Raw genomic sequence first — 18,925 nt, 5'->3', positions numbered from 1 at the left:
CGAAAGTTATCTGTTGTACAAGATCTACAAGTTTTGAATAAAAAAACTAGATCCTTGGAAATCTTTTCCACTCTCTAAAGTTATGGCTGATTCCATCTATTCGAAGTTGAATCAATGGGGACTGATTTCATGTCTGATTTCAAGTTTTTAAACCTTGACTTGGGGAAGCTGTCGATACTCTTAATCAATGAAACATTTTGTCTACTAAAAGAGGATATCATAATTCAGTATTTGAACACTATACACTTAAAAATGAGAACAGTGTAAATAGGATTACTGCACATTAGCTCAATAGTAGATCAGCTCAATAAAGTAAATGAAACAAGATCTACAAGAAAAGGATCTCATCTTCCAATGGCATACCTGTTCCTGTCTTCAAAAAATCTTACATAGATCAGGAATTTAAAGGTCAGACACATACATGATTCCTTGGACCAGCTAAAAGAGTGCCAAACTACAAACTCACTTGATGAACTCATGAAAGCTTTGAGCATGCACTATTTTAATATTTACAGCTATTGAGGATTACGACACAGCAAAAACAAATGTTGATTTTAGATCTGAACTTGATCTCCTGAAGAGGAAACAAAAGAGAAATCCTAACAGAATATTATTTCAGCACAAGATGAAGCTCTTGGGAAAGCTAACAACTTCTGAAGATTATTCATCTGTTCCTCTAGGAATGCCAACTTATTCTGTTCGTCTACCCACTCACCAGGCAACGGCGACTTCAATTTCGTGTAAATGATAACCATTTCCTCCAAGACCATCGAATTCTTGAGCAAAAATTTCACCAACCCTATTGCATGGTCTTGTCCCTTAAAGCCATACAGATCTACTTTCCAGAGATGATGGAGTAAACAATGGAATGGCAATGGCTGTGACTCCCAGAACTTCTCTCCTTCCAAATCAAAAAAATCTAAATGCATAGCACTGTCCATGAATTCCTGAAGAGACATTGAGAAATTATAGCTTAGATATACACCAAAGTATTTAATGGAATAAGAGTCCACAGTGCATTACCCAATTCATATCCACAGAATAACCGAAATCAATGGAAAGAGTCTCTAGGTTAGGGGAGCTCCTCAACAAACATGCTATACTGATGACCCCACAATTGTCCAATCCTGTGTTCACTGTTAAATGCTTCAGATTGCTAAGTGGAGAAGGCAAACTTTGTTGTAGCCCACCTACTCCATCTCTTATCGGCATAACCTTCAAATAAAAAAGCATATTTAAAACATGAATGGAACAATAGAGTTTCCTCCACCAAAATCAAATAATATTCCAAGGTATCTTGTTTCTGCTGAGGTCCCATTCTTTTACTAGGGATAGTAAGATGTCAGGTTTTGGTTAACATGAACCCAACTAAACTGGTCCACCCCAACCAAAACCCTACCCGACACATGACTGGGTAGGTAGTGCAAGAACAAGACATAATCATGCCGGGGCAGGCAATAATGTAGAGAAATTCAATTAGAAAAGTAATAAAATAGAAGAAAGTAGTGTTATAAGTTGTAAATGATCAAGATTTAATAAAGGTTAAGTCTTGGAATAAGGAATGTTTTGGAATAATTAGAACCTCTCACAAGTTCATCAAATAAAATCTGATACCAATCCAAACCCAGCGGACTTTGCCAAACCCACCCTGTTAGGGGTTGCATGGGGATGGCCAGAGGTTGTGGGGAGGTAGGGGTTGCCCCATTTGTTAGTGCTTTTTAACCAACAGTCCAGTGTTTAGTGATTCATGTTGGTATCAAATACCACAGCATCACTTACCCACTAATCCAGATAGTTGCCAAATTACATGATTTGAGGTAGTCCACATGATGAATGAATGTGTAACACAGAGAACCAAAGTAGGGGTTCAAGCATAATATAGTCACAACATTATCTTAGCACTTGAAACATAGACAATTATAAACAAAAAAAGTTAAAAGTAATAGGTGAAAGCATAACACAATCTCTCTCTCTCTCTCTCCTCCCTTCTCTTTTTGGATAGATGATATCAACATTGATTCTATAACAACAACAACTCAGCCTTATCCCAACTAAATGGGGTTGGGTACAATGGATCCTTACCCTCCAATCAGCTCTATTTGAGGTCATATTTGTTACAAGACCTAAGATATGCATGTCTTTCCTCACCATTTCTCCTAAGGTCATTTTAGGTCTGCCTCTGGCTGTTTTAGTTGCTTCAATCTGAATCAAATCACTCCTCCGTACCGGAGCATCCAGAGGCCTCCATTGAACATGACCATGCCACCTAAACGACTTTCTCATAGCATATCATGTATTGGAGCTACTCCCAAATCAGCATTGATCTTCCAAAGCCAAAACCCCCCAATCTACTTTTGTTTGAACAAGAAAAGAGTAATTTCCAAAAGAGTTAAATACTTCTGTGGTGATCTTGGCTAAAAGAGTTCTTTGACATTTTGAATTCCCCCCCCCCCTGCTTTCTTTAACATGTAGTATTGACTAACTAGAAACTACTAACCATATTACACAAATCAGAAACACCCCCCCCCTAATTCGGCCAACTATGCCATCAATCTTACCAGACCATGTATCAACTACCTTCTGGTATTATTCTATCTGCCATTGCAGGAAGATCTTTTCAGATAGTTAAATATCTTACAGAATAAGATGCAGATGATGAAAAGTTTGCCTCCCATCCAAGAACAATAGAGCACTTTAAGATTGTGCTTCATGCATTAGATTCTTCTCTTCATATTCTCCTAACCGAAACAATCTGATTTCCAACTCTTGGATTTCACACTGCTCACAGGCCCAAGGATAGGTGGGAAAACAAATCTGAACTAATCTAGAATGTTGGACTGATAACAGATTTCATAGTTGAAGTCAGAAAAGAAGTAATAACAGAATGGGAAAAAGTTCTCTGTCCTGGAGTGTGGCCTACGTCAGCACTCTCATGAGTCTATCTCTCTCCTCCCCATGTGAAAAGACACCTCTACCCTCTTGTTTTAAGGAGGAGAGAGATAGAAACATGGAAGTGCTGGCGTAGGCCACACTCCCGTGCAGAAAACTGCTTCCCTAACAGAATATAACAGTAGAATTCCAGGTTCAGGAAACTAGAACAGAATATAAACAGTATATTTTCAGAATTGGAACTTAGTGATTAATGGAGATTGCCCTAACCGTATAATAAGCTTCAAAACCAGTTCAATATAACAGGATCTCAGCACCCAAAAGTGCTCAGATTTAAGAAAAACTTCAGATTTGAATAAGAGATGATGCACAACAGGGAATATCTTCAATTAACCTATAAAAAAATGATAGAACAACTGAACAACTTCGAACTTATTTGATATTGCATGAACATAATAGAGGAAATTAGATGAAAGAAGAAAGATATGACTTGAAGAGTCTCACCCCAAGCCTAGACTAGTATCTCACCAACCACCCTAGCCTCTCACCAGGAACAGAATCTCATTGCAGCTCTGTTTTTCACTGAAGAATTTTATAAACTTAATTTCATTCAAATTTTGATTTCAAATGCTTACAGGCAACTCCTTTTATAGAGAGCATTGGAGGATTCTAGACCTTCATAGGTATGTCCCCTTAGACTTAATGGCCTGTACATTTTCACGGAACATTGGGATTCTTTTCAAGATATTAAATGAACCTTACATTTTCAAAGGTCTTTCACAACTAACAATGAAACTAACCTATTGACATCCCCAACACTTAACAACTTTCGAAGACTAGATACAACTAATAGTTACATTCGTATAAGCCACTTATCCCTCATACATGGGATTTCAAAATAGGCCTATTAAAATAGAAAACATAAAAAATCCCAGACCATGACTCATACATCCTATTAGGCTACTTATTAACCCATTAGCCTTGGATTTGAGCTTGTTCCAATGTGAATACTCGTGCTGGAACCTCTCTTAATCTATACCCGTGATGTAGCAAAGATTACCAACCACTGGAGTCTGACTTGCTGGTTCTGTAGATCAGCACTTAAGTAGACTGATAGGAGAAAGAAACATAGAAGAAAGAAGAAGAGAGAAAAGAGAAGAAAGAGAAGAGATACTGGCTGCTCAGGTACTGTAAACAGTACCCATGAGCAGTACCTTAGAAGGAAAAGGGAAGAGAGGAGAGAGCTCATAGCTCTCACACACTTCTACAAATAAATTCATACTCAACTACGTAATCTGATAGGGGTTACATCCTTATACAAAAACTCAAAAGTAGTGTTTGAGTAAAATCCAAGCACAAAATTCTAACAGAATAAATAACCACTAGGTAACCTAAAGGACTTAAACACTACCACTAACTAGATTAGCATTAATCATTAATGAGACTAAATCTAGATGAACTACTAGACTAAAACTACTTAACCCCCAAGACTAAACGGGCCTGATGGAATCAAAGCATCCTTTAAGAAGGTTTCAGATTCCAACCCAACAGGCAGAATTGTAGGGCAAGAATAAAGGCGGGGTCCTTAATATCTTCCAGTTCAAGATAATGGTCCATCATGACTACCAGTCTAAGACCCCTATTTTGAGTAAGGGGGGTCTCAGCTTCTATAAAAGTTAGGGACCTCTATGCTAGTCTTCACAATGACTCCACTTCCCTAAGTATTTGTGCTCCTCCTACTGCTTGCACCACATATGGACTGCTCCCACTACTTGAACCCTCGCACTCTTCACATTACGTTTTCTCCTTGGGGCATTCGCTCTCCCTACCAAATCTTCTGAGACTCATGCCTCCTGGCCTGGCCTCTCTTGCTACTACCTCTATGGGCATTTCTATTCCCAGTACTTCACTTATAGCTCTCTGGGCAACTTCGACTACATCTTCCCTGACTTGCTGCGTGGCACTAAAGCGATTTCCTATAGGCCTAGTAGGCCTAGCAATGGGAGTGGTTCTATCGAATACCCAAACAATCGCTACGATACTTCAAGTACGTAGCTGAAATGCCCAGCAATTCTTTGTTGACATGAGCGAGATAGTGTCCATGTTTGTTTTCTTCCCTTCTACTGACACTGAGTTAGCTAGCGCGCACACTCTTCTGTTGAGTGAAGCAGTGAGCCTACTTAAATAGCTTATGCTTACCAAGCCCAACACGCGGAATCGTAGGGCAAGAATAAAAACCAGAAAAAAAACCCAATAGCAGCCAATCAGGCCCCATTTGGTAATGTTTCTCAGGAGTGAATCTGATGATTTTTCTGTTCTGGGAAACGCAATTCCAGGTTGATTAGTCCAAAAAGTGTTCTAAGAATAAAAATGCAGAAGCAAAAAATTTCTCCCAATGCAGCGAACCATGACAGGTACATATCCTCCGTCTTATCCCCATTCCCTCTCTCTCTCTCTTTCCCTCTATTTATGTAACAACAATACTAACATCTTCCTCTTCTTCTTTATCCCTCTGTTTCTGTGACAAAACCTAAGTTCAGCCAAACCCTAAAATCTACCTCTCTTTCTCGACTTCTTCACCTCCTCTCATCTGATCTCTCCCTCTCTGTCTCTGTGACTCTCCCCTCTCCTCCTCTATCCCCCTCTCACTATCTATCTCTCTGTAACTCTGCCTCTCCGTTTCTCCCTCACTGGCTCTCTCCATCTCCGACCACGGAATCTGAGCTGGTGGATGCTCTGTTTTCTGATGAATATGCCCATTTTGCATCTGAAACCTTCCTACATGAAGGCAGTATTGATGGTTAATAATGGATGGATTACTATTTCTGTTGTTCCAGACCATTAACCGGTACCTTCTCATACAGGATTACAGCAACCCATTTGATCTGTTTGAGTCATTATTTGAAGGCATGGATGGAACGGGTGGCACAGGTATGGGAGGCAGAGGTTCTAGAAGTAGAGCAGTGGATGGCGATGATCAGATTTACAATCTAGTCTTGAATTTCAAGGAAGCAGTTTTTGAGGTGAAGAAAGAGATTGAGATAACCTGGCTCAAGTCCTGCGGTACCTGCAGTGAATCAAGAGAGAAGCCAGGGACCAAACCAACTAAATGTAGCACATGTGGTGGGCAATGTCAAGTTGTTTCATCAGTAAGAACCCCATTGGGATGACTGGTGAGATGTCAGCTCCTTGCAATACATGTGGAGGGGATGGGCAAGTCAGGAGGACAAAGTGGATTAGTTTGAATTAGGGTGAGTTTGAATCAGGGTGAGTTTGAATCAGGGTGACTGGCCATGATGTGTAACAGTGTGGAATCAACTTCTAGAGGGAAGATCGGTGAGCAATGATAGTGACACACAAAGACAACTTAGAGTTTATAGTTGGGTGCGGTCTCATCAGCCAAGGCCAGAAGATAGGGTTTTTTGGTTTGAGGCAGTGCTGGGGCTGTATCTTTATAAGCTGGGGTTTTAATTATATTGTGAAGTATACAAATTTAACGATAGGGCATTTTGATGCATTTTGTGTTCCATAACTTAATGATTATGTATTTATTGAACCAATGGAATTTTGAGCTCTGTTTTGGGTCAGAAATGACTTGGACTGGATCTGCCTTCTTTCCCTATTGGGCTGTACCTTTTTTTGCCCAGAATCATGTTGTCTTGTCTTCAAGGGTTTAGATTATGCTAAAATCTAATGTATATATCTATTACCTTCTCACATGTAAATTGTAATGGGAGGGTCTTTAAACTGTGTGTGAAAAAGAAAAGGCCAAAAAAAAAATGTGGGTGAAGCATTGTTAGGCAGCTGCACTACGCTTAAAAGGCCCAGCTGTGAGAGTTGAGACACCTCCAACCCCCCTTAAAGCCAAAACTTACCCTTATTAATGAACAGAGAGAGAAAGCTCCTCCACTAGTTCCCATCAACAGAGAAAATCACTAGGCCCACATCTTTAAACCTGAAGAAAGTAACTCATTGAAGAGCTTGCCAACCTCAACAAAGACTGCAAACAGTAGAAGATAGTTGCGGTAGTGTCATCACCTGCTGATTCATCTTTTGCACTTGCCCCCTCCCATCCATATTTTCGCTTGAGGACAAAATTCTAGCTGGCAATGCATGTACTTGCAAAATATTTAGGGGGAAGGTTTTTGCTTGTTCTCATTCTTTGCTAGTCAATTCCTTTCACCTGATAATTTATTAGTCTGAAAAACATATAAAACCAGCAAATCCTGGTTTATCCATTGATTTGAAACGTATACTTGTCCATATGTCAAGCTCTTCCCCATTGTATTAAAAATGAGATTCTGTGCGTAGCTTGATCTTCAGTTTGGGTTGTAATAGAAATGCCAGAAGCGTTTATGAGAATATTTCCTTCCAACGCGGTTCTATTTCTTTTTTGACTCAAATCACTTTTCACGTCCAGTTACCAAATGTGTTTCTACTCTCATAAAATCACTCTCTCGAAACAGAATCACAAAAAATTACTTCACTCAGAATCACCTTTACAGAACAGAAATGTTGTCAAACGGAGCCTCAGCAGATCGGACTAACCTCAAAGTTAATCAAGAATAGGGCTGGTATAGAGGAACAGCTTCCAAAAACTCGTAGCAATCCAAAGGTTGGATTCAAAGATATGAATGTAAGAATGAAAATAGCAACTAGTTTCAGATTTAGAAACTAGGCTTTACCTTTTTCTTCTTTTTTTCTCTTTTTTTTTTTAAACCCGAATATTACCTGGGACCCGGGCTGGCCCCTGAAATTTTATTAATAAACCAACTAAAAGGGAGAATACAAGGGGGGGATATAACCCGCCTTACCCCAACCCAAAGAGCCTCGCTCTCTCACACATCATAGGAACAAAAAACCGCCCGACAAAATAATTACATTATGAAAACTGGTAAACCAGCTTTGTCCTCACTAAAAATCCGACGTAAACCCTGTGGGATACCTTGAGCATCGTGGAAAGAAGAATCAACCAAAGATTCACAAACTAAGTTTGCCAAAAAATAAGCAGCACGATTGCTTTCACGATAAGCGAAGTGAATGCAAACACCAAGAGAGTCACAAAGAGAGATGACCTCCTAGAACCAAAACCAACAGCTCCACAGAGTACATTTCTGTTAGCGTTATTAGGAGTTCTTTTTTCTTTAGTTCAAGCTGGATCTTCTTTCTTCTCTTATTTGTACGATCCAGCTTGAGGGGGAGTGTTGGAATATGTAATCCAGAATACCGTGGGGGTATTCTGGTCATTTTGGGGTTAGTTTATTTATTATGTTATTAGGTACAGTCGGCAATGTGGGTTTTAGTCCCACATCGCCTAGTTTTGTCTATTTGTAATTTCCCCTCTATTATAAATAGAGGGGCTTACCTATCAATTAATTAATTCAAGTATTTTACAATTTCCATCTTCTCTTCTCTCTTTTCTTCTCTCTAGAGTTACTGGTTACAGGTCCTAGGTATTCTACATGGTATCAAAGCTGTTGTAACCAGTGATTGATTCTCTCCAAGATTTACAGTTTTGAGAGTCGTTTCAAGGTTCTCCGATTTATGGAGAAACCCTAGTTTATAGAAAGAAAAGAAGAACTAGGATTTCCTGCTTGTTTCATCCTTTTAATTTTATTTATTTGGAAATCGTGTGGTTATACATTGAAGGCTTGCGGTTTCCAGTTCTGAAAAATTTTCTCCAGTTATGCTTCTGTTTTTTTTCATTCAATGACGGTTGGAGATAGACAGTTGCTGCCTTAAGGGTTTCTCTGATTTGATGTCGCTAGTAGAATGGGTTCCACCTGATTTCCACCTGCATGTTGAAGTATTTCCGTTGTACGACTGCCGGAAGAAGAAGACTATATTCTTGCTTCACCGTGCCTTTTTTGTCTTCCTGTCTCTCGATTATGAGAAGAGGGTTTCTGCTGGCTCTGCTGGTTTTCTTCCACTGAATCGAAGGTCTCACTTAATCGAATGGGGATTATGTGTGCTATCTAGTTGTCGAGAGGGAGTCGATGGCCATTGCCGAAAACTTCCTTCCCTCCTGCAATTTTGTGTGGTTGTTCTCTCCCAAAGGGCGACTGAAACTCTAGAATCTTGGCTCCTGTTGATGCTCCTACAGTGAGAATCGAAACCAAATCAGGTCTGGTTCTCAGATTATCGCCCCAACTTGTTTTAGCCACACTTTGTCGGCATAATACCTAAAATCAGGGACTGTCCTTGGGGGATCTTGAGAGGCCTATGTGTTACAAAGCCTTGCCTGAAATTTAGGATCGAACAGATCAAAGGTGAGGAAATTTTCTTCTTCGAAGTCAAGTCTGGTTTCGTCTCTGGTTTCGGATGTGGCCAAAGGTTGAAGGTGACTATGCTTCCTTCTCTCACAGTAGAAGAGGCTTGAAGATTACGAAGTATTTCCCAATATTTCAGGTTGAAAAAGCCCTATTTGTTGCGATATTCCCTTCGAACCAGGTCTGGTTCCGTGACTTTCTCCACCTTTGTTTGTGTCGTGAGGTTGAAGAAGACCTTCTGCCCACGATATCTCTTCATCTTGGTTAGCTTTATTTTGGATTTCCATCCATACCCCTTTGTTTCACGTGAAGACAACTACTCCAATAGTACCCTATGTCATCATTACTTTATCTAGTTTCATATATTACCCCTCCTTTCTCTGTTTATTCCACTTAAGCCATTCTCCAAATTTTCATGTCATCATGTGCCATCATTACCTTATTTGAGTTTCCAGCTTTGCCCTTACTTTGTGAACTTATTTGCTCCTTGACCCTATGGCCTTTTTTGTTTCTTTCAAAGGAATCCTATACTGTTCCCCATATTTACCAGAATGCCATCCCTTTTTCAACTTTGTGTTATTTACAGTTCTACCATTCCCCTATTTGACTACCCAATTGACCCTTGAAAATTCTGATTTATTACCAGTTTGCCCTTTGGCTTGGATTGTATTTAAAAGTGGATTTTCACCAAATTACAGCCATGCCATCCTTTTTTTCCAACACCATTCCCTTTCAATAATTCTTATTCCCTTCATATCCCATACCTTAGGCATATACCCATAACCACTTTGGACAATAATGGTATTCTCTAATTTGCCATTTCTTCCTTTTCCATTACCCTTAGCACCTCTTGGAAAATTCTGGAATATTATGTTTTTGCTCTATCTCTTACATCATCTCTGTTATGTCCACGTGTACTACACGTGAGGGGGGGATTATGTACAGTACACCTGCAGACATTGCAGAACGCAGAAGAACTTGCAGGAACATCGATGCAAAACATAGAAGATCAGTTTTCTCCACCATTGTCATTGGGTATCCTTCGTTATTGGGTTGAGTTTGCCGTAAGGGGGAGATTGAAGTATTGAAGATATTTGGTTGTTGCCTATCTGAGGACTTTCAGTTGGGTTGATACAGTATTTTTTCCGCTGCCTGATTCAGTTTGTTTTCGCTGCTTGCTGCTCTAGTTATTTCACTTCAAGATTCTAAGTTACTATGACAATCTGAGATTCATCACTGGATAGCTATTGAAGATCGTTGAAAGCTACCTTTTTTGGAAGACATTCCAGTCCCGGTTTGCTGATCATATCTGTCCAAGTTTTGAAGATCTATTTTTTCAAGTTCTTGAAGGTTTATTTGGGAGCTGCATTCATATGTCAAACTGGATTCTGCTGCAACTTAGTTTTTTTCCATTTTGTTCAAGTTGGGCATTAATACCTTGTATACGCCAACTTGATGGGGAGTGTTAGCGTTATTAGGAGTTCTTTTTTCTTTAGTTCAAGCTGGATCTTCTTTCTTCTTTTATTTGTACGATCCAGCTTGAGGGGGAGTGTTGGAATATGTAATCCAGGGTATTCTGGTCGTTTTGGGGTTAGTTTATTTATTATGTTATTAGGTACAGTCGGCAATGTGGGTTTTAGTCCCACATCGCCTAGTTTTGTCTATTTGTAATTTCCCCTCTATTTATAATAGAGGGGCTTACCTATCAATTAATTAATTCAAGTATTTTACAATTTCCATCTTCTCTTCTCTCTTTTCTTCTCTCTAGAGTTACTGGTTACAGGTCCTAGGTATTCTACAATTTCCTTTGTATGACGAAACACACAATCGAAGCCGAATCCGAGCTAATGAAAAAACGGTGTAAACCCAAACTGGTGCAAAGCCGCAACTCATCCCGAAGGGCTCTCATTTCAGCCACCGAATTAGAACAGATACCATAAAAATTAGAGAAGACAGCAATCAAGGATCCTTCACTATCATGAATGATACCCCCACCACCATTCACTCCTGGATTACCCCTACTTGCACCATCAACATTTAATTTCAGCATATTGAAGGGGGGACACCAGTAAATTGGCATTGGGTGTTTCAGCTTCGAGGCCGAGAGTCTTAAATTGAAAACCCTCAAAATCAGATCATCCTTAAGAGATAAGTTCCTTTTTGAAAGATCAGAAACTAGGCTTTACCTTCTACAACAGAACATCATCATATTTGGATTGATTGACTCATCCTTCAAGTAGAACATAATATATGAAAAACAACTTAATCCAACAGCCATATTGGACAGTTTGGCAACAACCCAGACTAGTAACTAGGTAGCAGAAATAGTAAACAGCAGCAACTCTCTAACCATAGGTCAGATCAGACTACAATTAAGATCGAAGGCGGCAGGAGTTTACCTATTGGAAACTTCAAAACATCAAAGAAAGCCCATGGCCAGATGTTGTTCTAACGACACCTCAAAGTTGCTGTCAAGAAACTTCTAAAACAGAGAACCACAGGCTTGACTACAACTTCTAAAACAGAAAACCGCAGACTTGTAACTTGTAAACAGAACACCCAGATGTAACAGGAACTTGAATCACAAGAACAGATTTGCAAGAAGAAGAAAATGATGGGAGGGGGATATGACTTGAACCTCTCATTCAAGCCTGGATCAGCATTTCACCGGCTATGCAAAGTCTCTCACCTTGATAATTGCATCTCACAAGGAAAACAGCATATAGCCATTGTCTTTTCTATTGTCTAAAATTGTGGGGTGTATGTAGAAGCCTCCTCTTTATTAACAATCAACACTAGATTTTCCCCCTTGTGTGGTGAAGCCGTGAAGGAAACCCCTAAAAATAGTAACGAATTAAAATAGAAACTAGTCCAAGTATAAGATCTAACTTCTAGATATATTTCAAAATAGAAACATTCACTAATTAGTAGCTACTACTAACATAAAGAGAATATAAGCAAAATAAAAACCATTAAAAAGTCCCCCACGAATGGACTAAATACATGTAGTATTGGGCCTAGGCTTGGCCAATGAAGACTTGGGCCTATGCTAACTGGCCAGGTGGGGCTGCTAGGCAAGATGGGTTGGCTGTATGATGGCTGGCTGGGCTGGCCTTTCTTCTCTTCTTTCTCCTTTGATCTACGTCTGGGACCTGCATACTAGAATACTAAATTAAAAGACTAAATTCGTGTACCACTGTGGACCTAAAATTTGAACCTTATACAAACCCATTACAAATAAAAACACTTAAAGTAAAAACCCTAATGCAAGAGTAGACCTGTAACAGTAGCTCAGGCCTAGTCTCACAGCAGGATCTCAAGAAACAGTCAAACTCCCAAAATTAAGGTCAAACTTGAGATTTCTAACCCTCACGAAGAATAATAACACCCTTTAGAAGATGAGAGTAATTTGGATAAGTAATTTGACAGTAATTAGAGAATTCCGACTCAGGATAGAAATATTGGAAGAATTATCAAACTGCAATTAAATCCAAACAGACCAATAGAACCCCCCTCCCTCCCCCCCCCCCCAAAAAAAAAGCAAGCAAAACAAAGCCCACAAGATCACTAAACCTCGATCGAATGTCCTTCTAGGGATACTTTCTGATATCCCAAAGTTTAGGTGCAATCAGATATGGGAATCAAATTCAGTTGACAGAACACTATATGCTGAAAGAGTGGAAAACAAGGTATGTGCAGGAACAGTGAAACAGATATTAAATCCTTGATTGGACTTGCTTGGTGATAGGAATATGATGTCGGATGCAAGACCAACTAACCTCAATGAAATCAGGGATCAATCACACCCAGCAGAAGCAACTTTCGATCAGAAATCAAGCACAGAGTATGGTTGGCGGTAGAACAGAAAAGGGGGAAGGAGACCTATCTCAGGTTGAAGGGAATCTCTCCCATTCCGTCTCTCACAGATTCTGGCAGCCAAAGGCAACTCAAAATTTTATTATTCAAAACATGAAAGTGGCTTAGCAGCCTTACATTGCTCAAATAGACTGAAATCAAAACTCCTAATCAAACAATGCAAGCTGAAATCAAACTCTTATTAGGAATAGGAGTACAGTTATTAGCTATTACAATTGCTGAAATCAAATAGGACTTAAATAGGCTACTCCTATTAGAACTAGGAAAGAAAACAAAGCAAATTAACTGTGCTATTAAGCTCCCACAACTTGGAGAACTCAGCCAAAGATGGCTAGTTCTATAGATCCATGAACCTGGTCCAATTGGGGCCCCAGTGCTTGCTGGTCTAAGTGGTCCATTCTACATCAAAGTCATAACCAAGTACCATCAAAACAAGCCCTAATGTTGCACCATAACTGCATTATAATCCCTTCGAAAATCTACTTATAAAAGGGCATACGCATTGCACGAGACTCCCACCACTGTAGGGTCTGGGGAGGGTCATAATGTACGCAGCCTTACCCCCGCTTCGCAGAGAGGCCATTTCCCGACGAGAACCCACGACAACTAGGTCGCAATGGAACAACCTTACCGTTGTGCCAAGGTCTGCCCTCTACTTAGAAAATCTACTTATACAACAACAACAACAAACTAAGCCTTATCCCATCTAAATGGGGTCGGCTACATGGATCCTTGCAAATCAAAGTAAGAGAAAAGAAGGAATGAAGACATAAGAGATGAGAAGTGCGAAAAAGAGAAATGAAACTAAGAGGAAAGAGGCCCAGCACAGGAAATCAGGGAAATCTCAGCTATATGGGGTCGGCAACATGGATTTTTTCCCTCCAATAGGCTCTATCCGAGGTCATACTTGGTACAAGACCCAAACTACGCATGTCATTCCTCACAACCTCTACTATGGTCATTTTAGATCTTCCCTTAGCTCTTTTAGCTCCTTCATTCAGGATCAGATCACTCCTTGACGCAGGCGGTAGGTTCAGATCTGTAATAGAGAGATCAGATCTAGTTTATAGGGAGGTTAGGGATAGGATAAAGGGAGAAGACGAGGTTTTAAGATCAGATTCTTATCTTGGATGAAGAGAGAAGAAGTGACGAGGGGGAATGAGAGGGAATATCGTGAGAGAAGAGAAGACGTTGAGAAGAGCGGAAGGGATAGAAGGTGATCAAACACACCTGCTGATTTCCAATGAAATCCAATATTCAATTCATTCTTCAAATCTCTCTTTCATTGTTGGATTACATGAGTATATAAAGAAAATAAAAATGACTCTTGGACTCAAGCATTAATCACCTAAAAACTAACTCCAATAAAGCATTAAATTACCTAGAAACTAATACCGAGTAAAATTAATTACTTACACAAACTTTTGGACACCTACATAAAAACTTAAAAGACCCAACTTGAAAACTGAAAAGTCTAATTAAAGCACCTAGAAAAAGAAATCAACTCATTAACTAAGCCTAGGAAAATGAAAAGACACGTTGGAATATGAAAAGACACTTTAAGAAAATTAAACTTAGGTCTGGTGGCTCTTTGGAGTCAACTTAATAGGCCCCACTAGCAATAATATCACAAGGACTAACCCTGAGCAGCTTAACCCATGGCTGGGCTTAATTGGGGCTGGTTCTTGGCCCTGCGGGTTGGTTTTGGGGCAGATCCGCATAGATCTGCATCACTCCTCCGAATTGGGGCACCCTCAGGCCTCTGTTGAACATGGTTATACCACCTCATACGACATTCTCGGAGCTTGTCATTGATTGGGGCAACTTCCAAATCAGCTCTAACACGATCAGTTCTTAGTTTATCCTTTATAGTTTTGCCGCACATCCATCTTCATCCTCATCTCTGCAACACAAAGCTTCTCTATATGACACTTCTTAGAAAATCAACTTATCTTTCTTATAAAATGCATGCCATATTTATGAGTCATGCATTTCAAACTTTGTAAATGCATTTATAAGCAACATAGAAAATCTACTTATGTTGCTTATAAATGCATTCCCAAAGTTTGAAATGACACATAAATGTGGAATTTTTTTAGGTGAAATTTGATAAATTTATCAGAAAAGAGAATTATATAAAAAGAAGCAAAAATAAATGAAAAACAAGGACTGATAAAACAATCTTCACATCAATAACAAAAAACTCATGGAATAGGGTTTTCTCCTACATAATCGGCCTCATAATTCCTATATTTAGCTAACAGAAGAAGTTTACTTCTGTAGCCATCCAAATGAATGAGATGTACATAAATGATGCTAGACTACAAACCTCGCTGATAGAATAAGAGTCCCCAAGCCCGGTTTCTTTGCTTGCAAGGGAATTTCACCCTATAATGGAGAGTGACTGCTAGGTCTTTAGGAGAAGGGCTTCCTACGGAAGGGGTTAACAGGAATCCTTTGTATGTGGGTGATTGTGTAGTCACTCTTGATGGTTTCCCCAGGATCCCTACCCTAATGTTGTTGTTGTACTATATTCCTAATATTCTTCTTCTTTGACACAAAAATTTTGTTACTTAAAAAGAAGTCCTTGCTATCACTGATACATATCCTGTCCCGTCCAACAACAAAATTTTGAATACCTACAAGAGGAACCGATGAGTCTTAAAAGAAGTGATCTGACCTCAACTCAAGCCATAAACTTGTCAGCTGTCAATAAGACCATGACTCTCCAGTCCAGTCTCTAAAGACTCCTCCAATTCCAGAAAGATGGATTCCCCAAATGGCACCACCATAATTGAGCTTAGTGATATTTTCAGGAGACCAAAGATTGAGTTGATCTGAGTGAAATATCACATGATGGAGGGTATGCAAATCCCATGAAGAATGGCAACTCGAGGATAAACAATTGCAAACTCTTCCACTGTAACAGTGTTGATGATATTTTGGATGAAATGATAATATCACAAAAGGCCCTACCATCTGTAGCCCTTTCATCAAAGTGAAGCTCCTTTGAACCTTCTCTTTCTTATGAAAGGGGGTGAAGTGCCAACTTCCAGAGTATATCTAGAATGTCATTGGAAGTTTGGAACTACAAATATAAAATTAAAGATTCCAAGGCAATGCACCAGATACCATCAGAAAATTGACAATGAAGATACATATGGTTGATGGATTCTCCATTTATAATGAACATTAACCAAAAGTGAGGGAGAAGTAGTTCCTCTGAACCATGCCACGAATATTGACCTTCTTATGGCTTGATTCCCTCCTAAGATCTTTATTTTTTGGTTGGTCCTTTCTATATTACCATTGAAAGGGCATAGATCATAAGCTTATACTGGGGGTGAGATGGAGATGAAAAAGGAACAAGGGCCGTAAACCAGTGCAAACAGTACTTCGTTTGACTGGAGTTTGCCCTAACCATCAGCATTTTCTGCATGCAGTGACCTCCCTCAGGCTTCAACTTGCATCTTCACACTGGTAGCTCGAGCTTTTCCATCACACTGAATGCAGTAAGGAATTAAGGGATAGAACACCTGTATAATCCACATCATTTAAGGACATGAATACATGAAAAAAAAATTAGTGGATGATCATCGAGCCGTTTCCCCTCTAGGAGGGTGGTTATTGTTATACTAATTCATTTTTTATCTATTTCATAGATCATTGCTTTTGCAGAAAAGAGGGGCGGGGGGGGCATCATCAAGAAAGTACTCTTATCAATCTCTGGTTCTATATTTTCCCTTAGTTCCCTCATAAGATCGAGATACCAGGACACCTCAGATTGTGCAAGGAAGACACACCTTGTAATTAATTACATCAATCATGTTCATAATATTGCTAGCTTGGTTGGGTGGCTAAGTTGATATGCTGTTATTATGAGATTGGTTCTCATTGAAATTGCGTTTACAGCAAATTAAATTCTGACCTCGTAGTCTTTCGATCTTCTTTGGATCTTCTATTTCAAAGCTTAACAATTTTTTCAAGTAATAAAGAAATTAAATAACTCACCAGGTAGACACATGAGCAAGAGAACATGTTTTTCATGACAATTACAGAAGGTTATCATGTAAAATTTGCATCAAAGTAATGTGTTCTAGTTTCACAACATGTTTATAAAAAGATTTCAACCAAAGAAAGCAAAATGCAAATCCTTTAACAGAAAGTACAAGTAAGAACATACCTGGAGATACTACTAACCTTTTCCACGTTACAAAAAATAAAAGAAAAGGATCATACCTGGAGACACCAACTGGATAATGTTAACTCATCAGCATGATCCAGATCCTTGATAAGTTCACAAATCATTTCACCATGGCCATCATAGACGATGTTCTGGTGAAACTCGATCTCTGCATTAATTAGGTTTTGCAAGTTCTTCACCGAGAAGCTTTCCAGCATCTTCCCGACAAACTTAAAGTGTAGAAGGCTCGGAATATTTATCCCATATGTGTAAACTTCGTCATCCATGTAGCATAAGCACGAATCCACATACAACCACTGGAGATTTGATGTCGGAACATAAATAACAAAATCAGTGGGTAGGCAACACTTCTCTAATCTTAGGAATTTCAGGCAAGGGCTATGGGAGACTAAATCCTGAACTGATGCGTCGGGCAACTTAACTTGAGTTAGAACTACCTTCTCCATAGAGGGAAAACTCTTGTAATCCAATGGTCTAAACACGCAAAACTGCAAAGTTAAAACCTTCAACAATTTAGCTGAAAAAGAACACGAAGGTAACTCGTAAAGACTTTCAGAACAAGGGTCTCTCGGTGAAATTTCATTTTCGCCTGCGAAGTTTAGATCAAGCATTCTCACGCTCATCAACGTAAAACGAAACCATTGATAGATATGAGAAACGAACCTGTAATTCTCACAATGGCGGAACGTTATACGAAGTTCTTGAATGGTTTTTCCCTCATGAAGAAGCAGTGCTCGGTCAACGAAATCCACAAAAATCTTCTTCTGTTTGTACAGCCGACTCAAATCGTAATCAAAATTCCTGAGTTCCTCTAACAAACCATAATAGTGAGCCTTTTTCTGTTGTTCAACTGCCATGTAGAAGTCCATTAGGGCTTTTTGATCAGAGAAGAAGTACTCATCAAAGTCTAGGACGGGGATGCAGGTCCAGAGATATCTCCATCTCTTGGACAAGACGCTCGTCTTCATAGCATCTTCAGTGGGAAGGAACGAGATTATGTGGCGCAAGACTGCTTCAGGTAGGTTGGTTATCCGATCGTAGCAGGTCTCTTCAGTTCTTCGGCGCTTCTTCTGCTCTTCCATTTTAAACCTTCTTCACATTTTATAAGTGCATAGATAATATGAGAGAGAGAGAAAGAGAAAGAGAGAGAAGTTGTCGAAATTAAGTGGGAAAACACAGAAAGATCAAAAGGGAGTTTCGATTCCGACAAGAGATTATATGACACGGCTGTGAGCGTGGCTCTGCTGCTTTCAACCAACACCTCCTCTCCTCGCCTGCGGGAAGGGAAAGGAAAAAGGAAAACGATGGGGATTCTGAGTGATGGCGGGAAACATTTCCATTGGGGTAGGGGTGTCAAATCCTAGCCCGAACCGTCCAAAAACCTCAAATCAAACTGGCCGATTTCTTATTGAGTTATTGGTAAGGGTGTCAATTGGTCCGGTTTTGGACTATCGATCCGATTTTTTAACGGTTCTAGTCCTAAGGGATTAGGATCAGAATCGGACCAATAAATTAATCGGCTCCAATCTTGAGATCCAGGACCGTTACCTAATGGGTGGGTCGGTTTTGATTCCCAAACGGTTTCAAATAATCCAATCAAATATTTTAAAAAAAAAGGGATTTTTACAAATGCCCCCTGAAAATGCCCATTAGTCCAAATGCCCCCTACAACTTTTCTAATTGTAAA

General features: G+C 39.5%; 1 protein-coding gene across 3 annotated transcripts; it reads right to left on the bottom strand.

Annotated features, from left to right (window-relative positions):
• Positions 1 to 714: 714 nt before the first annotated feature.
• On the bottom strand, positions 715 to 18,360 carry LOC122641562 (F-box/LRR-repeat protein At3g59200-like). 3 transcript variants are annotated; one of them, XM_043834836.1, is made up of 5 exons: positions 17,915 to 18,360; positions 17,495 to 17,761; positions 17,046 to 17,108; positions 1,095 to 1,215; positions 715 to 947 (listed from the first exon to the last, which is right to left on the bottom strand). In XM_043834836.1, exons 1-4 carry the CDS (start codon positions 18,318 to 18,320, stop codon positions 1,157 to 1,159), a joined length of 795 nt encoding a protein of 264 aa, XP_043690771.1. In that variant the 5' UTR covers positions 18,321 to 18,360; the 3' UTR covers positions 715 to 947; positions 1,095 to 1,156. The 3 variants fall into 3 exon arrangements, with proteins under 3 accessions (XP_043690771.1, XP_043690772.1, XP_043690773.1); XM_043834837.1 differs by having other exon boundaries at positions 17,495 to 17,765; positions 17,919 to 18,360; XM_043834838.1 differs by lacking the exons at positions 715 to 947; positions 1,095 to 1,215; positions 17,046 to 17,108 and having other exon boundaries at positions 17,634 to 17,755; positions 17,902 to 18,360.
• Between the last annotated feature and the right edge of the window lie 565 nt (positions 18,361 to 18,925).

Source organism: Telopea speciosissima, chromosome 10 (assembly GCF_018873765.1).
Source record: "Telopea speciosissima isolate NSW1024214 ecotype Mountain lineage chromosome 10, Tspe_v1, whole genome shotgun sequence".
In the NCBI taxonomy this organism is placed as follows: Eukaryota; Viridiplantae; Streptophyta; class Magnoliopsida; order Proteales; family Proteaceae; genus Telopea; species Telopea speciosissima.
Note: the sequence above shows the minus strand (reverse complement) of the source record. Positions and strands in the feature narration are given on the sequence as shown.

Bases quoted from the DNA above. Each gene is read 5' to 3' on its own strand.
- LOC122641562 (XM_043834836.1), bottom strand. From the start codon at position 18,320: ATGGAAGAGCAGAAGAAGCGCCGAAGAACTGAAGAGACCTGCTACGAT. The intron at 17,762-17,914 runs GTGAGAATTACA...CTTCGTGTTCTT, and splicing joins TCGTATAACGTTCCGCCATT to TTTCAGCTAAATTGTTGAAG. The intron at 17,109-17,494 runs AAGTTTACACAT...TTTGATGCAAAT, and splicing joins CTTATGCTACATGGATGACG to TTTACATGATAACCTTCTGT.